This window comes from Leptonychotes weddellii, chromosome 11, assembly GCF_054177405.1.
Source record: "Leptonychotes weddellii isolate Sample4059 chromosome 11, ASM5417740v2, whole genome shotgun sequence".
Taxonomy (NCBI): domain Eukaryota; kingdom Metazoa; phylum Chordata; class Mammalia; order Carnivora; family Phocidae; genus Leptonychotes; species Leptonychotes weddellii.
The window spans coordinates 41,823,305-41,842,547 of record NC_138379.1 but is presented as its reverse complement, the minus strand read 5'-3'; the positions used below and the strand labels follow the sequence as shown (position 1 = coordinate 41,842,547).

The window sequence follows — 19,243 nt, the reverse complement described above, 5'->3', positions numbered from 1 at the left end:
AAAATGTACTAGAGAATTTGGAGAAAGGTTGTAATAAGCTCAGGTTGTTAAATTTCTATCATAAGGTCAGGTAAGGAACCAGTTTCTGTGATTGTTCTTAAAAATAAGTAAGATCCTGTAGCTGCAGGGTTGAGATGTCTAAATATCATAACAAAGTGTAATCCTGTAGGTGAATTACAATACAACTGGAATTCCCAGCCTCAAAGGATCTCATGTTAAATTAGGGTACTGACTGGGAAGAAGAGTCAATTTAACTACACTGGAACCATGTGTTCTAGAATCCCTTTCTCTAGATGGTTCTGAGTTAGCGTTGCCAGAGACTTGAAAAGTGGGAGTGGAACAGCACCCATGTTTGTGTTTAGAGGTCAGCATAGTGTCATCAATCTTCTGGCTTATCTTGTCAGTCAAGTCTGCCGCTCCTCCAAGCTCTTGCTGGATTTCCTTTCAGCTTCTCTGCATTCTGAGCTGGTGTATGTGCAGCTCTGTAGTAAATGGAATTTAGCTTTTTCTGCAAGTCAACTGCATCATCAAAGTTGAAGGTTTAAAGGCAGTGACAGATTAGCAGGGCCTCCAAATTTGTCCTTACTCTTCCTCTCTTCAAAAATAAGTAAATATATGGACTAAAGAATCTACAAGCATCAATTAATTACAGATATATAATAAATCCTTATTTTAATTCACATATTAGACAAGGGCAAATCTAAACATTGTACTTTATCACAAAGGATTACTAATAATTCTTTTAATATCCCCCTCCTCCCCCCTCTCCCTCAATCATCTATCCAGGACTTTGCTGTGTTAGAGGGTATGTACATAGTCTCCTTTTGACTAAGTACCACCTGATTGCTCTCCAAAATAACTACACCTATCTCTGTTCTTCACCAGCAATGCATGAGGAATGAGGATTCCTATATTGCCACATCCTTACCAACACTTTGCATTATTCTACTTTCTAATTTTTGCCAGTCTTAAGTAAGAAGATAAAGCTATTATTTTAATTTATATATCCTTATAGCTTTTCGAGTTCTCTCTTTTATAAAGAGCCTATTCATATCTTTTTTCAATTTTTTTTTTTTAAGATTTTATTTATTTGAGAGAGAGAGAGAGAAAGTGCACATGAGAGAAAGCATGAGGGGCAGGGAAAGGCAGAGGGAGAGGGAGAAGTTCAGCGGGGAGCCCAATGTGGGGCTCAATCCCAGGACCTGGGATCATGACCTGAGATGAAGGCAGGCACCCAACCAACTGAGCCACCCAGGTGACCCACATTTTTCAATTTTCACTGGGGTTGCTGTTTAACTCTTGGTGATTTAGAGAAATTTTTTGTGTATTCCAGATATTATTTCCTTGTTAATTTTAGATAGTAAAACAAGTAAGAATTCTGGTCTATTATCTGTATATTAACTTCATTCATGCTGTCCTTCATTGATTAAAAGGTTTTAGGGGCACCTGGATGGCTCAGTTGGTTAAGCGTCTAACTTGTGATTTTGGCTCAGGTCATGATCTCATGGGTTGTGGACTGAGCTCCACACTCAGCATGGAGTCTGCTTGAGATTCTCTCCCTCTGTCTCTCCCCCAACTCATGCATGAGTGCTGTCTCTAAAATAAATAAATCTTCGACACAGGGCTAAATCCCAGGACCCTGGGATCATGACCTGAGCCGAAGGCAGATGCTTAATGACTGAGCCACCCAGGCGCCCCTAAAAAAATGTTTTAATAACTTAAGAAATCCATCTGGTTTTCTATTGCCTGTATTTACATTTACATTTACTTTGTATTACTGCATCGATGTTTTAAATTTTAAATTTTAAGAATTTCTTCCCTGCCCTTAGGTCACAAAGATATTCCTCTTCATTTCTATTAACTTTGGAGTTCTATCATTACTTATAGATGTTTAAGCTATCTGAAGAATATCTTTATAAGTGTCACTATCTAGGAATGCTTTCTCTTCACATAGTGATCCACTTCTCCCAATACTGTTTATTAAATAAGTTCTTTCTCCACTGATTTGTGATACCCATTAAGTTCCCATAAACACCAGTTAAGTCTCTATGTACTCTATTTAACGGTTTATTAGTCTACTTGTGTTCTAGTACAACACTACTTTTATTATTTAATCATTTGTCAGAGAGATAGAGAGCACAAGTAGGTAGAGAGGCAGGCAGAGGGAGAGGGAGAAGCAGGCTCCCCGCCGAGCAGGGAGCCCGACGTGGGACTCGATCCCCAGACCCTGGAATCATGACCTGAGCCGAAGGCAGCTGCTTAACCAACTGAGCCACCCAGGCGCCCAGGTTGAGTTTGTCTATAGCAACTGTTATTTTAAAAAATGGAAGGAAAAAAAAAAAGATCCACAAGTTTCCAGAATACAGGCTTCTGATCTAAATTTAAATTTAGCTGTAGAGCACCTAATTGCCACGTATTGTGTTCTGAAGAACACAGCATCGGTGAGCTAAAGGCACAGAGTGAATAAAAACAAAAAACAAAAACTAGATTCAGAACTCACCTCTTTGATTTATGAGCTCTGTGATTTGGAAAAACTATTTAATTTCTTTGGGCCTATTTCTAGAGGGTAGTAGTGACTGTGGCTAACCCAGTTTCAGAGCCAGAAGAAAGCTGAGGTTGTTGGAGGCCATCAGAGTGATACATGTACCCAAGAAGAAGGACAGGACAATTACGGATGATGACTAGATGGTTCTCTCACAAGGGAGAGTGGGGAATGAAAGCAGAGTTGGGGAACAATGGTAGGTACTGACTTTGTTTTAGGGGTCCTTCTGCTTAGGTCATACTCCACACAAAGTAAAGCAAAGAATGACAAAATAAAAAGAATGTGTACATGGTGAAGCCTGCTGACTTTAAGCTCCATTTTAGCATGATCTGGTTGAGCTATTTGGATGAGAAACTCCTAATCTCAGTATCTTTAGTAAAATCTTTTTCTCTGGCTGTTCACATTTCTCAAAGAACTGTTTTCCAATTTCCTGACTTGAGAACAAGTTGTCAGAGTTCTGGGAGCTGAAGGCAGAAAGTCTACTGGTATTCTCAATATTTGGCATTCACTTAACTCTCTTGTTTGCAGAAAACCAGAATTTCCCTCAGCCAGACTTAGTGTCTCCCAGGGTAGTGATGTCCTCTCTCTTAAAAATAAATACACAAACAAACAAACAAACAAACCTCTAATCTTCTACGAGGGTAAAGGAGGAGCAGCTGGTTGTTTACACAGAATTGAAAAATTATCTAGGCGGGCAATCCAACTGCATCTTTTTTTTAAGATTTTATTTATTTATTTGACAGAGAGAGACACAGCGAGGGAGGGAGCACAAACAGGGGGAGTGGGTGAGGGAGAAGCAGACTCCCTGCCAAACAGGGAGCCTGATGCGGGGCTCGATCCTAGGATCCCGGGATCATGACCTGAGCCGAAGGCAGACGCTTAACGACTGAGCCACCCAGGCGCCCCAATCCAACTGCATCTTAAGGGGACTTTCAACCAATCCTCTTTTTAATGTTTTAGCCCCACCTAAACCTCCTGTTTTCAGAGATTACTTGATGTCCCCAATCCCTAAGCCTTTTGCAGTTCTGCAAATTGGGCTGCTTCAAGGTTTTTACAACCATCAGTTAGGAAAAGGCGGTCTTGAGTCTGCTAAATAAAGTCATTCAACAGCAGCTTTCCAGTATCCAAAATGTCATTGCTCTTGTCTCCTTTCCTGCTTTGCCTGCGGGTTTCTACATTTAAAAAAATCCTTTACTTTTGTTTTACTGGAGTTTTGGGTAGTGGCTGAGGTTAAATGTCCATATTCAATCTGTTCACTTTAACCAGAAATTACTCTACCTACTTCTCTCATCTCCCACCATCTTTCTACCCTACATTTGGCAACACAGAAATATTTTTCAATTTTCAAAAACACAGGCCCTTTCTATATTTGTTTTCCTACTAACAACTTCCTCTATCTGGAATACTTTCCCTTTCAATTCTTGTCTGACAAACGCCTTCTGTGACCATGTCCTTCCCACTCAAAATCCAGTAATCCTTTAACAGCATTCAGAGTTTTACACAAATCTCTATCAGTGCATATCCCGCTATACTATATATATTTACCTGTGAGATTTTCCTTCTGGATTGTGAACTCCTTAAGAACCAGGATATCTTAATCACTTCAGTATGAAGTGTATCTCCATATCTAGTATAGAGACTAGTATAGAGTAGAAATCAGTAAATGAAGGAAGAGAAGAGAGGAAGGAAGTAAAAAACTTACCTTGGTAAGTAAAATGTATTCTACTGATTAATATACTCTTAATGTGTTAGTCTGTTTTGGGTTGCTCTAACAAAATACCACAGACTGAGTGGTTTATACAATGGAAATTTAGTTCTCATGTTCAGGAGGTTGGAAGTTCAAGATCAGGATGCTGGCATGGTCAGCTGAGGGCCCTCTTCCAGGTTGTAGACTTTTTATATCCTTTCATGGTGGAAGGGACAAAGGGAGCTCTGTTGACTCTCTTTTATAAGGGTATTAATCTCATTCATGAGGGCTCCATCTTAATGATCTTATCACCTCCCCAAATCCCCACCTCCTAATACCGTCACCTTAGGGCTTAAGTCTCCAACATACGAATCTGGGAGAACATATTCAGACTACAGCACTTAACAAAATCCCCAAATTTGCTACTTCATACATACAAACAGTGCATGAGTGTCCTTAAAAATATGTAGATTGCTCTTTCTACCACCAGCCATGCTAGTGAGTGGAGCTGCACCGTGTCCACCCACCCAACCAGAATGTATGGTTGTGGGGAACTGCTCCAGCTTCTGGATCAAGAGGAACAAGCAGACATACAGCACCGAGCCCAATAACCTGAAGGCTCACAACTCCTTCTGCTACAACAGGCTGATTCACCACAAGACTGTGGGCCCGTGGCCAAGGGCAAAGGCGTAGTGGTGGTCATGTGGTAGAGATACCGGCGAAAACCCGCCACCTCCTATGTGCAAGCCGCCATTAACAAGAATGCCTGGGCCACCCTCAGCAGCATCATGCACGTGATCTTCAAGAACAAGTACTGCCCAGATCTGTGCATGGATGCCATTCACAGAGCCAGCACCATCCTGCACAGCCAGAAGCCTACAATGGTGAAGAACCGGAACCACCCCAAGAGCTCCTGAGCACCTGCCCTCCACCTCCAAAGCAATAAAGATACCAACCACCTCAGAAAAAAAATTTAGATTAAGTCAATCTGATGTGGAAGTTTGGGGTTGCAGAATAGAAGCCTTTTTTCTCATACTTTTAAACTCCTCTGTGGTTTCCTATATTCTGAGTCCTCAGCCTAAGAGCCCAATATAAGAATCTACCCAGCAACCAATGAATTTTTATGAAAACATTTTCTTGGTGTCTGAAATTCTCAGCCTTGACAAAATCTGAGGCTTAGACTTTGAAGCCTCTCCTCTTTAATAAGGCAGGATCTTTGGTTACTTTCTGAGATACTGACCACCGTGAGCTGAAGTCACACTAAGCCCAATGTTTAGTAGCTTACTTTTTTTTTTTTTCATAATAAGACTTTCTCAATGAAAACAAAGTCACTGATTTGCATCCCAGCACAAGTTCCTTATCTTGTCCCAGAATAGCACTTTGAACAGTATTTGTATTAGACCACTTCACTCTCCCCTCCTTGTATCTTCTCTTCCACATATTCTATCTTCCTGTTTCTCTCTGCTCCACTATGTGTAATTGCTTCACGTGTATATTCCAGTTCACTAGAATTCTTTCACTGTGTCTAGACTGATGTTTAACCTATCCACTGAGTTTTTTGTAATTACGTATTTCTTTGTTTACTTATTTAATACCAATAAATTTCAAACATATATCAAAGTTGAAAGAATTTTACACTGAACACCTGTACATTTCCCCTTACAGTGTATCATGAACAGTTTACTAGGCTTGCTTTATTATTTATCTATCCATCTATCTATTCATTAATCCATATTATTTTAGTACATTTCAAAGTAAATAGCAGACATCAATTATTATGAAATTGTTGGATCATAGGATAGGTATATGCTTAGTTTTTTTTTTAATTTTATTTTATTATGTATATGCTTAGTTTTAAAAGACTCTCTCAGACTCTCTTTCTGAAGTGACTGTACCAGTTTACATTCTCAACAATAAAGTATAAGATTTCCAGTTACTTTACAACATTGCCAATATTTGGCATTGTCAGTCTAATCTTAGCATATGGGTGGGTTATATAGTAGTCTCTCACAGTGATTTTAATTTGCATTTCTCTGATGACTAATGATATTGAGACCTTTTTCATGTGGCTATTGACCAGTCACATATTATTTTGTGAAGTATCTGTTTAAATTTTCCATTTTTTAAAATTGATTTGTTCAGCTTCTTAAGTTGTAGTTCTTTATATAAACACGATACCAGTTCTTTGCTATATATATGTATTTGGGGAATACTTTTTCCCAGTTTGGCCTATTCATTTTCATAATGGGGTCTTTTGATGAGCATAAGTTTTAATTTTGATAAAGTATAATGATATTTTTTTTTTCCTTTTTTGGTGATCACTTTCTGTGATCTAAGAAACTGTTGCCTATTCCTAAGTCATGAAACTATTCAGTGTTTTCCCCTAAAATTTTATGTTTAGATCTATACTCTACAACTCAAAGTTATCCTTGTGTTTGACGTGACATAAAGGTTGAGATTCATTTTTTTCCATATGGATATTCAGTTATTCCACTACTATTTGTGGAAAAAATTTCCCTTTCCCTATTGGGTTACTTTGGTGCTTTTGTCAAAAATCCCATAAATGTGGGTCTATTTCTGGGTGCTCTTTCCACTGATTTATTTGTTGGTGCTTATGTCAGTACCACAGTGTATTGATTATTGTGGGTTGATAACAAGTCTTGAAATCAGGTAGTGTAAGTCATCCAATTTTGTTCTTTTTCAAGATTTTTTGGCCATTCTAAGTCCTCTGCATTTCCACATATATTGCAGAGTCCACCTGTCAATCTCTATAGAAAAGTCTGTTGCAATTTTGATTGGGATTGCATTCAACTTATAGATCAATTTGCTGAGAACAGACATCTTAACAATACTGAGTTTTCCACATCCTCTGAATTTTTATTTTAAGTGATTATATAAACTCAGCTGTCCATTTTTGTTAGTTTCTGGTTATTGGCTTATTTTGTACTCCATCTTTTATTTAAATATTTTAATTATATATTCAAGTTGGATAATCCCAAAATATAGTCTTGGAGAGTGCAAATCTGTTGTTGGTTGTATCTGTTGACATTAATTCATACTGGCTCACTTCCTTGGTATTCAATCATTTTTAAATAATGAGTTCATATTTTATTGAATTTAATCTGTGGGAATCCTGACTACCTAATTTGGGGCTGCATTCTTCCAGAAAGGATTTACAATTGATTCTTTTAGAGGCAAGGGTGAGGGGCATGTTACTATTGAATAGGGATTATTTTATTTCTCTTCTAATGTCCCAGACTAATGCAAAACTCTCAGGTTTAAACAGCTCTCCTATAGAGGCCAATGCTTAATTGTGCTCACAAATTTGGTTTTCCCAACTGCTAACTGCTCAGAATTTGGTTTTCCCTATTTGTCCTTTTCTTGAGAATAGAAGAAGGGCTTGTTAGAAATTTCCTTTTCTTCTTAGAAGAAACAATGTATCAAAATCACATGGGTATTTTTCTTTTTAAAATTTTTTTCTTTTTACAAATTTTCTAAGATCTATTTCTACTACATTAGTGAGAGGGTTCCTCTAGCACGCGGTTGTTTATGATGCTGAAAATGGAGGACTTCACTGAGTTGGGTTTTTTTTTTTTAATTTTTTTATTGTTATGTTAATCCCCATACATTACATCATTAGTTTTAGATGTAGTGTTCCATGATTCATTGTGTGTGCATAACACCCTTCATTGGGTTTTTAAATCATAATTTATTGTTAAAAAATTTTAGCAATGGGACGCCTGGGTGGCTCAGTGGGTTAAGTGTCTGCCTTTGGCTCAGGTCATGATCCCAGGGTCCTGGAATTGAGTCCTGCAATGGGCTCCATGCTCATTGGGGAGCCTGCTTCTCCCTCTGCCTGCTGTCCCCCCTTCTTGTGCTCTCTCTCTCTTTCTGACAAATAAATAAATAAAAATCTTTAAAAAATTTTAGCTACAATCTTGCCATCATGTATCTGCTAAAGTTTTAATCATGTCTCTGCTAAAGATGAAAAGTTAAGGCCATAATATTTTTGGAGAGATTTATAATAATCTCAGTTATAAAAACACCCAAAATATGATGTTATTTGAAATGAGATGATACATAGGAATAATCTATAACCTCTATAAACCAGTCCTTTAAAAAATTTCCTTGGCATTGAAAGAACCTAATAAATAAAATAGTCCCCTATAGTACTCATGTTCCACTTTATTTTCCCTTGAGGACAGGGAAGGACAGAATAACTTCAAAATCACGAAAAGCAAAAATTACTAAAGTTTTTGAATCACTAGCTAAAAATTAGTTCACTTAGTTGAGGTTTCTTTCTTAAAATACCAACACAGATGTTTGGCCTCTCTGCCTTGAAACTCTACGCTTTTGTAAAAAATGTTCAGAATGTCACGTTAAATCCCCACAAGTAACATTGTTGCAACAAGAATATAAATACTAACAAATCCCAAGTTAGTAATAAATAACCCATTAAAATAAAAATATCACATGTGAGCCCATTTATAACTGAGAAGAGCCTCTATATAATGTTAAACAACAGCATGTGCTGGAATAAAGACAGGATCCATTTTTATGTACTTATGAAATACTGAATTAAAAAATATTAAGCACCCTAGCCCAGGTGTATTTGAAAGCAGAAAAAAACATCCATGCCTTTTTCTCCCCAGAAATATGATTATTCAAATGAAAAAGGAAAATATTCATAGTCTGAGGGTACCTGGCTCTTCTGTGATTAATTGGTGTATGCTAAAATTAAATTTAAAAAAACCTTAAAACTTAATTCCTAAGTTAATAAACAGCACAGAAAGTACTAATGAAAAAAAAGCTTCCTAAAATAGTTTTTGTAGTTTTATCAGCAGTCATAGGGTACCAAGAAACTACCTAAGTACTTTAGGGTTTCTAGAGACCTTCATCTGTTAATTAAATTCGTTTGTTCTCTATAAATATAGCAGCAAAGTAAGGGCAGCAAAGTAACAAAAGACGTGGCTTTATTTAGGTCAAATTTATTATGTTTTATTCTTCTCACAAAGGTGCTCAATGATGTCCTTCCTACAAAAAGAATCTTTTTTTAATTTATAAAATATATGCTTATGTTTTATATAATTTAACTATGCGTGTGTGTGTGTGTACGCCTAATCCATACACCAGAAGTAACTATTATTTAGGATTTACTGCAAATATGCTTCTAAATTTTTAGTATGTTATAATACAGATGTGTAATTTTAGGTCAAAAATAGAATCATATTAGATCTACTTTATGTAACTTCCGTTTTGCCTACCTAGCAATATATAATAGAAGTTTTCCATATGGGCACTTATTACAGATCTACTCTTTTTATGTTGTAGCTGAGCAGTATTCCAAATAGTTATACATAATTAAATTAATCAATATCCAAATGGTAAACATTTAGGTTGCTTTTAATTATTGCTATTATTATAAACTATTATAGCTAGTATAAAATACCTTTTAAAATAAGAATGTCTTCCAGTAAAGGTGAATCATCTCCTATCTTGTCAATTTGCTTAAACAAACTACAGAGTACTTGTTACAAGATTGCATTTTTGATGCTAGATTTTAAGTTAGAATTTCAGAGAAAAATATCCTTTGAAATGAGTTTGAAGAGAAAAATAAGCCCTGCAAAAAAAATCTAATAGCAGTACCCTAAGACCTGAAGGTCAATGACACAATGAATACTCATATATCTAGTTTAAGAAATCAAGTATTACCATTACCATTGAAGATCTCTATGTTCACCTGCCCTTCCTCTCTGTTCCTCTGAGGTAATTTTCTTTATTATTTCCTTGATTTCGTTTTTTCCTAGTTTTATTGAGGTGTAATTGAGAAATAAAATTGTAGTGTACAATGTGATGATTTAATATATGTATACATTGCCTTGCTTTTCTTTATAGTTTTACCATATATGTTGTATCCCTAAATTACATATAATTAGAAATTATATTTCTAAATAATATATTACATGCTTTAAATTTTATACTAATGGAACCATATTGTAATTGGATTGTCCTTTTATTTTTGTGCAAAAGTATCTTCTTTAAGATTCATCTACATTGTTCCTTGTAGCTACAATTCATTTTCTCTACTAAAAAATATTCTAATATAAAAAGATACCACAATTTATTTATCCATTCTAATGCTGGTTGGCATATTAGCTGTTTTGTTTTCTGCTATTTCAAACAATGTTCCTATGAACATTTTTGTGCATGTCTCTTGGTATATGGGTAAGAGCTCATCTAAGAGTGGAATCACTGGGTCACAGACTATATTCTTAATTTTAATGTAGTCAAATTTATCAATCTTTTCTTTTAAGATCAGCACTATTTGTGACTTGTTTAACAAATCTATCCCTACCCCAAAGTCAAGGATATCTCCTTTAAAAATTGTCTGAAAAACTGTAAAGGTTGGCTTTTCAATATTTAAGTCTTTAGTCCACATGAAACTGCTTTTAATGTATAGTGTGGTATACGTACACCAGTGAGAAATCTGTACATTTTTTGTGTACATGGTCACCTAATTGTCCCAGCACTATTTACTGAGTTTTTTATCCTCTTGTCACTGATCTGAAATGACAATTTTGTCATAAGTCACATTCCCATATATGTGTACCTCTGTGTATTATCTGTCATCATCCGTTTATGAACTCTGTTCTATATTCTGTTCTTTTGGTCAATCTCTTTATGATTGTGCCAATACCACACTGTCTTAATTACTACAGTTTTAAACTAATTAAAAATTGTTTTAAGTTTTGTTGAGGTATAATTTAGAAATAAAATGCTAAAATATTTCAAGTGTACCTGGTGATGATTTAAGCATACATCGTGAAAGGATTTCCATATTTATTTGTTTTGTTGTTGTTGTTGTTGATGGTTGGTACAAACATTTAAGTTCTACTCTCTTGGCAAATTTCAAGTACATAATACAGTTTTATCAACTACAGTCACCACATTTTAAATTAGATCCTCAGGCCTTAGCCATCAAATAGCTAAAAGTATGCACCTCTTACCAACTTCTCCCTATTTCCCCCACCCCTCAGGCCCTGGCAACCACTTTTTCACTCTGTTTCTAAGAGTTTGACTTTTTTTTTTTTTTAAAGACTCTACATATCTGTGATACCATGTAGTATTTATTTTTCTCTGTCTGGCTTATTTCACTTATCATGATGCCTTCAATATCTATCCATGTTATTGCAAATGGCAGGACTTCCTTCTTTCTCATGGTTGAATACTTTTATTGCTTATATATACCACATCTCCTTTTCCTATTCATCTGCTGATAGACACTTAGGTTGTTTTCATATCTTGGCTATTGTTAAAAATGCAGTGAACATGGGGGTGCAGATACCTTTTCAATATCCTGTTTTCCTTTGGATATACTCAGAAGTGGGATTGTTGTATCATATACTTGTTCTGGTTTTAATTTTGTGTTTTTCATAGACGTTGTATCAATTTACATTCCTACCAACAGTGCACAAGGGTTCCCTTTTTTCCACATCCTTCACAACACTTATCTTTTATCTTTTTGGTTAATAGCCATTCTAACAAATGTGAGGTGGTACCTCATGGTGATTTTGATTTGTATTTCCCTGATGATTAGTGATGCTGAACACATTTTCAGGTACCTTTTGGCCATTTGTATGTATTCTTTTTCTTTCTTTTCTTTTCTTTTTTTCTTTCTTTCTTTACTTACTTATATGTCTTCTTTTAAACTAATTTTTGATATCTGACAGGACCAATTCCCAAGTTTGTCATTGTTTTAGGAATATGTTGGTAATTCTTAGGCTTTTGCTCTTCTAGTTGGGATTCTGATGGAAATTGCATTGCCTCTAATTATTATTTTGGGGAGAACTGATATCTTCACAATACTGAGTTTTCCAACTCATGGACATGGTGTATCTTTCCATTTAATTAGGCCTTCTTTCACCCATAAATTTTATTATTAATTATACCTAGTAATTCTCATTTTCCAATCTAACAGAATTTAACATGCATTTTGTTTACTTTCTCTAGAGTCTCACAGATAGTCTTTGAATTCTTAATATTTAATTACATTCTTCTCCTTGTGCAAAAAGTTTGAGAAACAGTATTTGTATCACCTGTAAAGAATATGATGCCAATGTCATAAAATATCTAACATGTGAGACAGGATGGAGAAATCAGATTATTTGCTTCTCCTAAATTGTCTTCACTATTTTATGGGAAGTTTATTTCTGTAAGATAATATATATATTTTGATGCCAAGTAGAAGTATTTTTTGACCTTTATGCATGATGCTTAGCAAATACTTGATCAAGTAATTCATTTATAACTTGAATTATCCATCACTCATTACTCTCTACCTTAATAGTACAACTAAAAACTGATTGAAATGAATAATTAAAATTATTATTAAAATCTAACATTAAGTAACATACGACTGAATGTCATAAAGATGACTTTTCATTTTTCATTTTCAAAAAGTTTGCTTAAAAAACAAAATAACCTAGTATTTTTCTTTTTTTTTTTTAAGATTTTATTTTATTTGAGAGACAGAGAGACAGAGCACAGAGGGAGAGTGAGAGGGAAAAGGAGACTCCCCGCTAAGCAGAGAGCCCGATGTGGGGCTCAATCCCAGGACCCCGAGATCATGTCCTGAGCCAAAGCAGACGCTTAACTGACTGAGTCACCCAGGCTCCTCTACCCTAGTATTTTTCAAGAGAAAACAACAGTAGTATGAAAAACTCAGTATTTATGCCAAGTAATAAATAAGTGTTTCTGACAGAAATGGTATGGATACTGGTTCTTCATCCTATTCACTGTGGAAGGCACAAGAACTTGACATATCAGTAATTACAGAATCTCCTGGAAAAATAAAAAGTATTCTCAAATATTAGGAATAATCTGAAAGAAATAAAAATTACCTGTAGAGTACAGTTCATCATCCTTATTATATAGTCAAACTGTTGATGGTCTAATATAGCCCGATTTTGCTGGACATGTAAACCCAGCTCATCAGTGAGACACTGTCTTGCTGCCTTTCCTTTAAGGGCTCTCAATGCAGCTGGAAGGGTCTAAGGCAAGAGAGGCAGAAATGAACAAAAGGTATCAATGGAAAAAAACAACATTCAATCACAGAAAATTCAAGTGCACCCTATAAACCATTTAACAAAGATATTAGAATTAAACTTCCAGAAAAGAGTGGATTTGCTATTAAGAACAATTATAAAATAGATGGGTTTATCGTTATTTTTATTTGTAAGCCAGCATGAAAAATAAGTAGAACTGATTTATGTAATAAGTTAAAAAACATTAACTTCACTTAATAAAAAAACTCAACAAAACTTTGGTTACCAAAACACTCATGACACTTAGATACCTTCTTCGAATAACTGGCCACATCTCTGTGGCAAAAATAGAAGGAAAAACTAAAATGACAAGAAACACAGGTGATTTTATTCTTTTAAATTGGTAAGTTATTTAATCACTAGTCAGTTTTAATTTATGACTAGAAAATTCTACATCTCCTCTCCTCATTTCAGTATCATAATAAAGAAGGGAAAAGGACTCAGATCAACAAACAGAAATGTCTAGATTTATGCACTAAAATTCTTTCACTTTATCACCCAGAAGAATGTCTCTCCCAGTTCACCATTTAGAGCCTAGTTAATGTACTTTATATAAAATAATAATAGGCTTATTTAACTTTGAAAACCTAAAAAATATAGAATAAAGGAGCAAATAAGAAGGAAGGGAAAAAGTCTGAGAGTATAACAATATTATAGGCAGGTACAAGAAACAGGATGTAAAACCTGAAAGCAAGAAAAGCAAAAGGAAGTCTATTATAACACTTCAAGCAAAAGAGAAAATGGAAACCAAAAAAAAGTCAAAACCTAAAAAGGCTTGGGGTCATTTACTATAAGGGTAAAAATGTTACTCTTTTCATGCTTTAGCCTCTTGTAATAGATGTTCAGAGCTATGATGAGTCACTAAGATTACATTATGTTTAACATGTTTTCTTAAAGAAGGCAAGAGAATGTGCTTTAATGAGGCACATTTAAGTTGAATATCACTGTTTTTACAATTCATTTCTTATTCTGACTAGATTCTTTACAATAAATAAAATTTTATTTAAAATGTTAAATTTTGGGGTGCCTGGGTGGCTCAGTCATTAAGCGTCTGCCTTTGGCTTGGGTCATGATCCCAGGGTCCTGGGATCGAGTCCTGCATCGGGCTCCCTGCTCTGTGGGAAGCCTGCTTCTCCCTCTCCCACTCCCCCTGCTTGTGTTCCCTCTCTCACTGTGTCTCTCTCTGTCAAATAAATAAATAAAATCTTTAAAAAAAGGTTAAATTTCTAAGTAATATGTCAAAATAGGATTTAAAGAACAATGTTTAAAAGTTTAAGGAAAAAAATCACTTATCAATATTTCTCTGGTAGCCATATAACTAGGCATGGCAAAGATTTTAAATCTTAGAGACAATTCTTTTAAAATGATCAAAACAGGGGCGCCTGGGTGGCTCAGTTGGTTAAGTGGCTGCCTTCAGCTCAGGTCATGATCCCGGAGTCCTGGGATCAAGCCCCATGTTGGGGTCCCTGCTCAACGGGGAGCCTGCTTCTCCCTCTGCCTGCTTGTGCTCTCTCTCTGTCAAATAAATAAATAAAATCTTTAAAAAAATAAAAAAAATAAAATGATCTAAACAATGAAAGGACACTTGATAAGGAAAAGAGATGGAATTAGAGGAGAGGTCATTTGGCAAGCTAAACATGTAAATCTGAAAGGGAAATGATGAACGCTTACTTGGGAAAGAAGGCATTTTATTACCTTTTCAGTCTCCAATGTTTTATTTTCAAATATGAATGAGATGCAGTTTCTAACAACTTCCAATCTCTGTGCACTGTTGAAAACTGTTGTCACCTTATCCATTATCGAAACTAGCAGAGGAATGTAAAGACAACATAAATAAGTTAAACTCCTTTGGCAATTACAAAAGCAAAAGGAATATTACTGTTTACAGTTTATATGGCTGTAACTATTTACATGACCAACATTTAGGATTTATCCTTTTCCCTGGTTACATGGCATTGAAGGTATTCCATTTCATTACCTTGATTACATATTTAGGTTTTGAAATGTCAGGCTAGTCAATGACTTATTGAGGATAATTTCACAAGAGAGATTCCAATGATAAAACGAACTCACGCAAATTAATTCATATTGCCCAGTAAAACTTTATTAATCAGAAGTAAACATCCTCTTTTAACTTCAATTGTAAACAAATTGATAAATGTTTGGGGTACAGTATCATGACAAAAGTAGGTAATACTTATATGTGAGAGGACCACTAACAAAAAAGCTGGTATTTCTAAAATATTACCAAAGAAAAACCACATACCACAAAAAATCAGATTCTACAAATTTGAGTAGAGACGAATTGAGAAAGCACTATACAAAAAGAGAAATGATTATGGCTCAAGAATTGCTATATGAACTTGGGAGTGGTTTTTTAGTCCTATGAATTACGTACCAGTCACCTTTAGCATAAGATTGAATAATTCTAGTCTAATACACAGGCTAAAATTACTTAAAATAAATTTACCTTACTAAAAGAATATTAGAAGGATATAAATAAAAGTAGTATTCGTTAAATAAAAGTATAATTTCACTAACACCTATACTGTATCATTGGTACAAAAGATGTAGTATCAATAGTTCTTAAGCCAAAAAGAAAGACCCCTTATATATATTTTTTCTTTTTATTTGAGTGTAGTTGACACACAACGTTACATTAGTTTCAGGTGTACAACTTGGTGATTTGACAAGTTTATACATTATGCTTTGTTCACCACAAGTGTAGCTACCATCTGTCCCGTTATATAGCGATTACAATATCATTGCCTGTATTCCTTATGCTGTCTTTTCTTTAAGATTTTATTTATTTATTTGAGAGAATGAGAGAGAGCAAGAGGGAGAGAGCACAAGTAGGGAGAGGGGTATAGGGAGAAGGAGAAGCAGGCTCCCTACTGAGCAGGGAGCCTGACCTGGGGCTTGACTGCAGGACCAGATCATGACCTGAACCAAAGGCAGATGCTTACCCAACTGAGCCACCCAGGCGCCCCCATGCTGTGTCTTTTATTTCTGTTACTTATTCATTCCATAACTAGAAGCATGTATCTCCCACTCCCCTGGACCCATTTTGCCCAAACCCCCCCTCCCCTGGCAACCATCAGTTTGTTCTCTATATTTATAGGTCTGATTCTGCTTTTTAAGACCCCTTATATTTTATGGCTGCTCTTGGAATCTAAAAGCATAATCCCTTCACTTCCCCTCATACCTAAGAAGAAAGACTATCATATCTTACTTATTAACATCCCTTTCATTTCATCAATACAAAATCTTATATCCTTCAAATCATTTTTAAAACTTTCTTATTTTGAATAATTTTAAGCTCACGAAAAGTTACAAAATAGTACAGAGAAGACTCATGCATTCATCACTTTAGCTTCCCCCAATGGTGACATCTTACCTAACTATAGCGCTTTATCAGAATCAGGAAATCAATTGGCACCATATAATTAACTAGACAATAGAACTCAAATTTTACCAGTTTTCTTCAAATCATTTTTTTTTTAAGATTTATTTATTTGACAGAGAAAGACACAGCGAGAGAGGGAACACAAGCAGAGGGAGTGGGAGAGGGAGAAGCAGGCTTCCCGTGGAGCAGGGAGCCCGATGTGGTGCTCGATCCCAGGACCCTGGGATCATGACCTGAGCCGAAGGCAGACGCTTAACGACAGAGCCACCCAGGCACCCCCAAATCATTTTTAATGATTTAATCATGCAACACTGATATTCTGCATGACCATGATGGTTAAATAGATTATTTCACATGACTTCTGTACGAAATGCTCATTCTTAATTTGCATGCTCTGGGGCTTCCCCCACATGAAGGTCAGTGGAATAGACTGAAATAGAAATCGATCTATATTTAGAGTAGGAAACTTCTTAGAGTCTCCAAATAATCCCACATATTTTATTGAGCAACATCTTTAACCTGTGTTTATAAACTTTTAATTCTAAAATCTCTTCAGCAGTATTTTAAATTTTCTTTAGGGCAAGCAGTTAAAAAAAAACAACCCACATTTTCTGGTAGTTAAGTCTGTTTACTTATTTGAGAATTATTTGAGACTACGACTTAGTTCACTCCCAGAAGAAAATTCTTCACTTAGAGTTACTGATACTTCAGATTGGCCAAATGCCCAGCTGTGGCATTCTAATACTTTCTAACATCTGATGACAACTCTGGCTTATGAGTACTTGACTTCCCAGGGCCTCCCTTCTAAGGCTTTAGCTTTCCAATGCTAGTTCCAGTCAATCACCATTACTCTGGCTCCTCTGAGAAATGGGTGGAAACTAATTAACCTCTCAAAATGTGAATGCCTCATAAGGTGACAGAGCAATTTTACACTCATATTAAATGAGTATCATGTAAAATGAAACATTCATACCTTTTAATTTTAGTACAAAGAAAATCCTGATTCTGATCAACCCAAATGAACCAGAAAGTTGGACAGAGCCTCCTGTATTCATTCATTCACTCATTCATTCATTCATTCAGGTTTTACACGCAGGGCTAAATACTGAGTCATGTGTATCTCTCTCACTGATTATAGTGAGATACTCTACACATATCTAAAGAAAGAATTCAATGTGGATTGAAAATAAGGAAAGTAAAGAGATTATACAAAGATAATACTGAGACAATTAAGGCGACAATTCAAGCAAATTAAATTTTAAACAAACTTCTCATCTGTTCATGTGGGTATTTAAAGAAAGTACTCAACTAGCTTATGAATATTAAAATTACCTAACTCTGTCAAAAGATAACTATTTACCCTAACATGTCTACCTTCTTCATCCTCTTCTCTATGTGAAAGTCCAATCAACATTTAAGAAAAAGCTATTAATTCTTTGGAAAATAATGGCAAATTAACATGACTATGTAAATATACAATGACTATACTGTTATCCATTGATAATAAAATCACACTTACTTCTAGGTATGATGGAGCAGTTTGTAGCAAACTAAAATTCCTACCAGGAATAATTACAAAAGTCAGATAAAATGCAAATTGATCTACTTAAATATATCAGATTGCTACAGAAGCACAAGGACTGGAGGACCTAAAATTCCAGAGAAGGGAAAAGAAGCTAGAGAGGTGAGTTAACACACACATCTACTTTTTCCCTAGGAGGTTTTCCAATATTGGGTATAGACAGGAGGCTGAGAATCCAGGCTTGATTCTGGCAGATGGCTAGGCTGACCTGCAAAGTTTCTGGTGAAAGCTAAACTGGCAAAAGTAGATGTGTGCTACGGCCCCTAGGTAAACCACTAAAAGAACAACAAACAAATGTATAAACAAGTTAACAGAGATAAATTATGGAATAAGAAAAATAGTTTATTAATCTAAAAGAAAGCAAGAAAGCAGGGGGAACATAAAACAGGAAGATTAAATAGAAAAAACAACCCAGTAAATAACATTAAAGCCATTAATATACCAGTAATTATATTTATGTAAATATTAATAATATTATTAAATAACATAATAAGTATAGTAAGAGACTGGTTAAAAAAAACCCCACCACATGCTGTTTACAAGAGGCATTCATAAAGTATAAGGCCCTAGAAAGTTTGAAAATAAAAGGATAAAAAAAGATAAACCATACCAACACTAAGCAAAGGAAATCTGGCATAGCTATATAAACATCTAAGTATATTTTATTTTATTTTATTTTTTATTTATTTTTTTTAAAGATTTTATTTATTTATTTATTTATTTATTTTTATTCTTATGTTAATCCCCATACATTACATCATTAGTTCTAGATGAAGTGTTCCATGATTCATTGTTCGTGCACAACACCCAGTGCTCCATGCAGAACGTGCCCTCCTCAACACCCACCACCAGGCCAACCCATCCTCCCACCCCCCTCCCCTCTAGAACCCTCAGTTTGTTTTTCAGAGTCCATCTTCTCTCA

The 19,243-nt window shown here is 35.3% G+C and overlaps 1 protein-coding gene across 3 annotated transcripts in view; it reads right to left on the bottom strand.

Annotated features, from left to right (window-relative positions):
- The window catches only part of SBF2 (SET binding factor 2), a 434,906-nt gene that overhangs the window by 125,072 nt on the left and 290,591 nt on the right, over positions 1 to 19,243 (bottom strand). For all 3 annotated transcript variants that reach the window (XM_081797377.1, XM_081797378.1, XM_081797375.1), the window contains exons 15-16: positions 15,029 to 15,138; positions 13,130 to 13,279 (exon numbers count right to left, since the gene is read on the bottom strand). In XM_081797377.1, the coding sequence (XP_081653503.1) occupies positions 13,130 to 13,279; positions 15,029 to 15,138 (260 nt within the window). The remainder of the gene's footprint in view (positions 1 to 13,129; positions 13,280 to 15,028; positions 15,139 to 19,243) is intronic.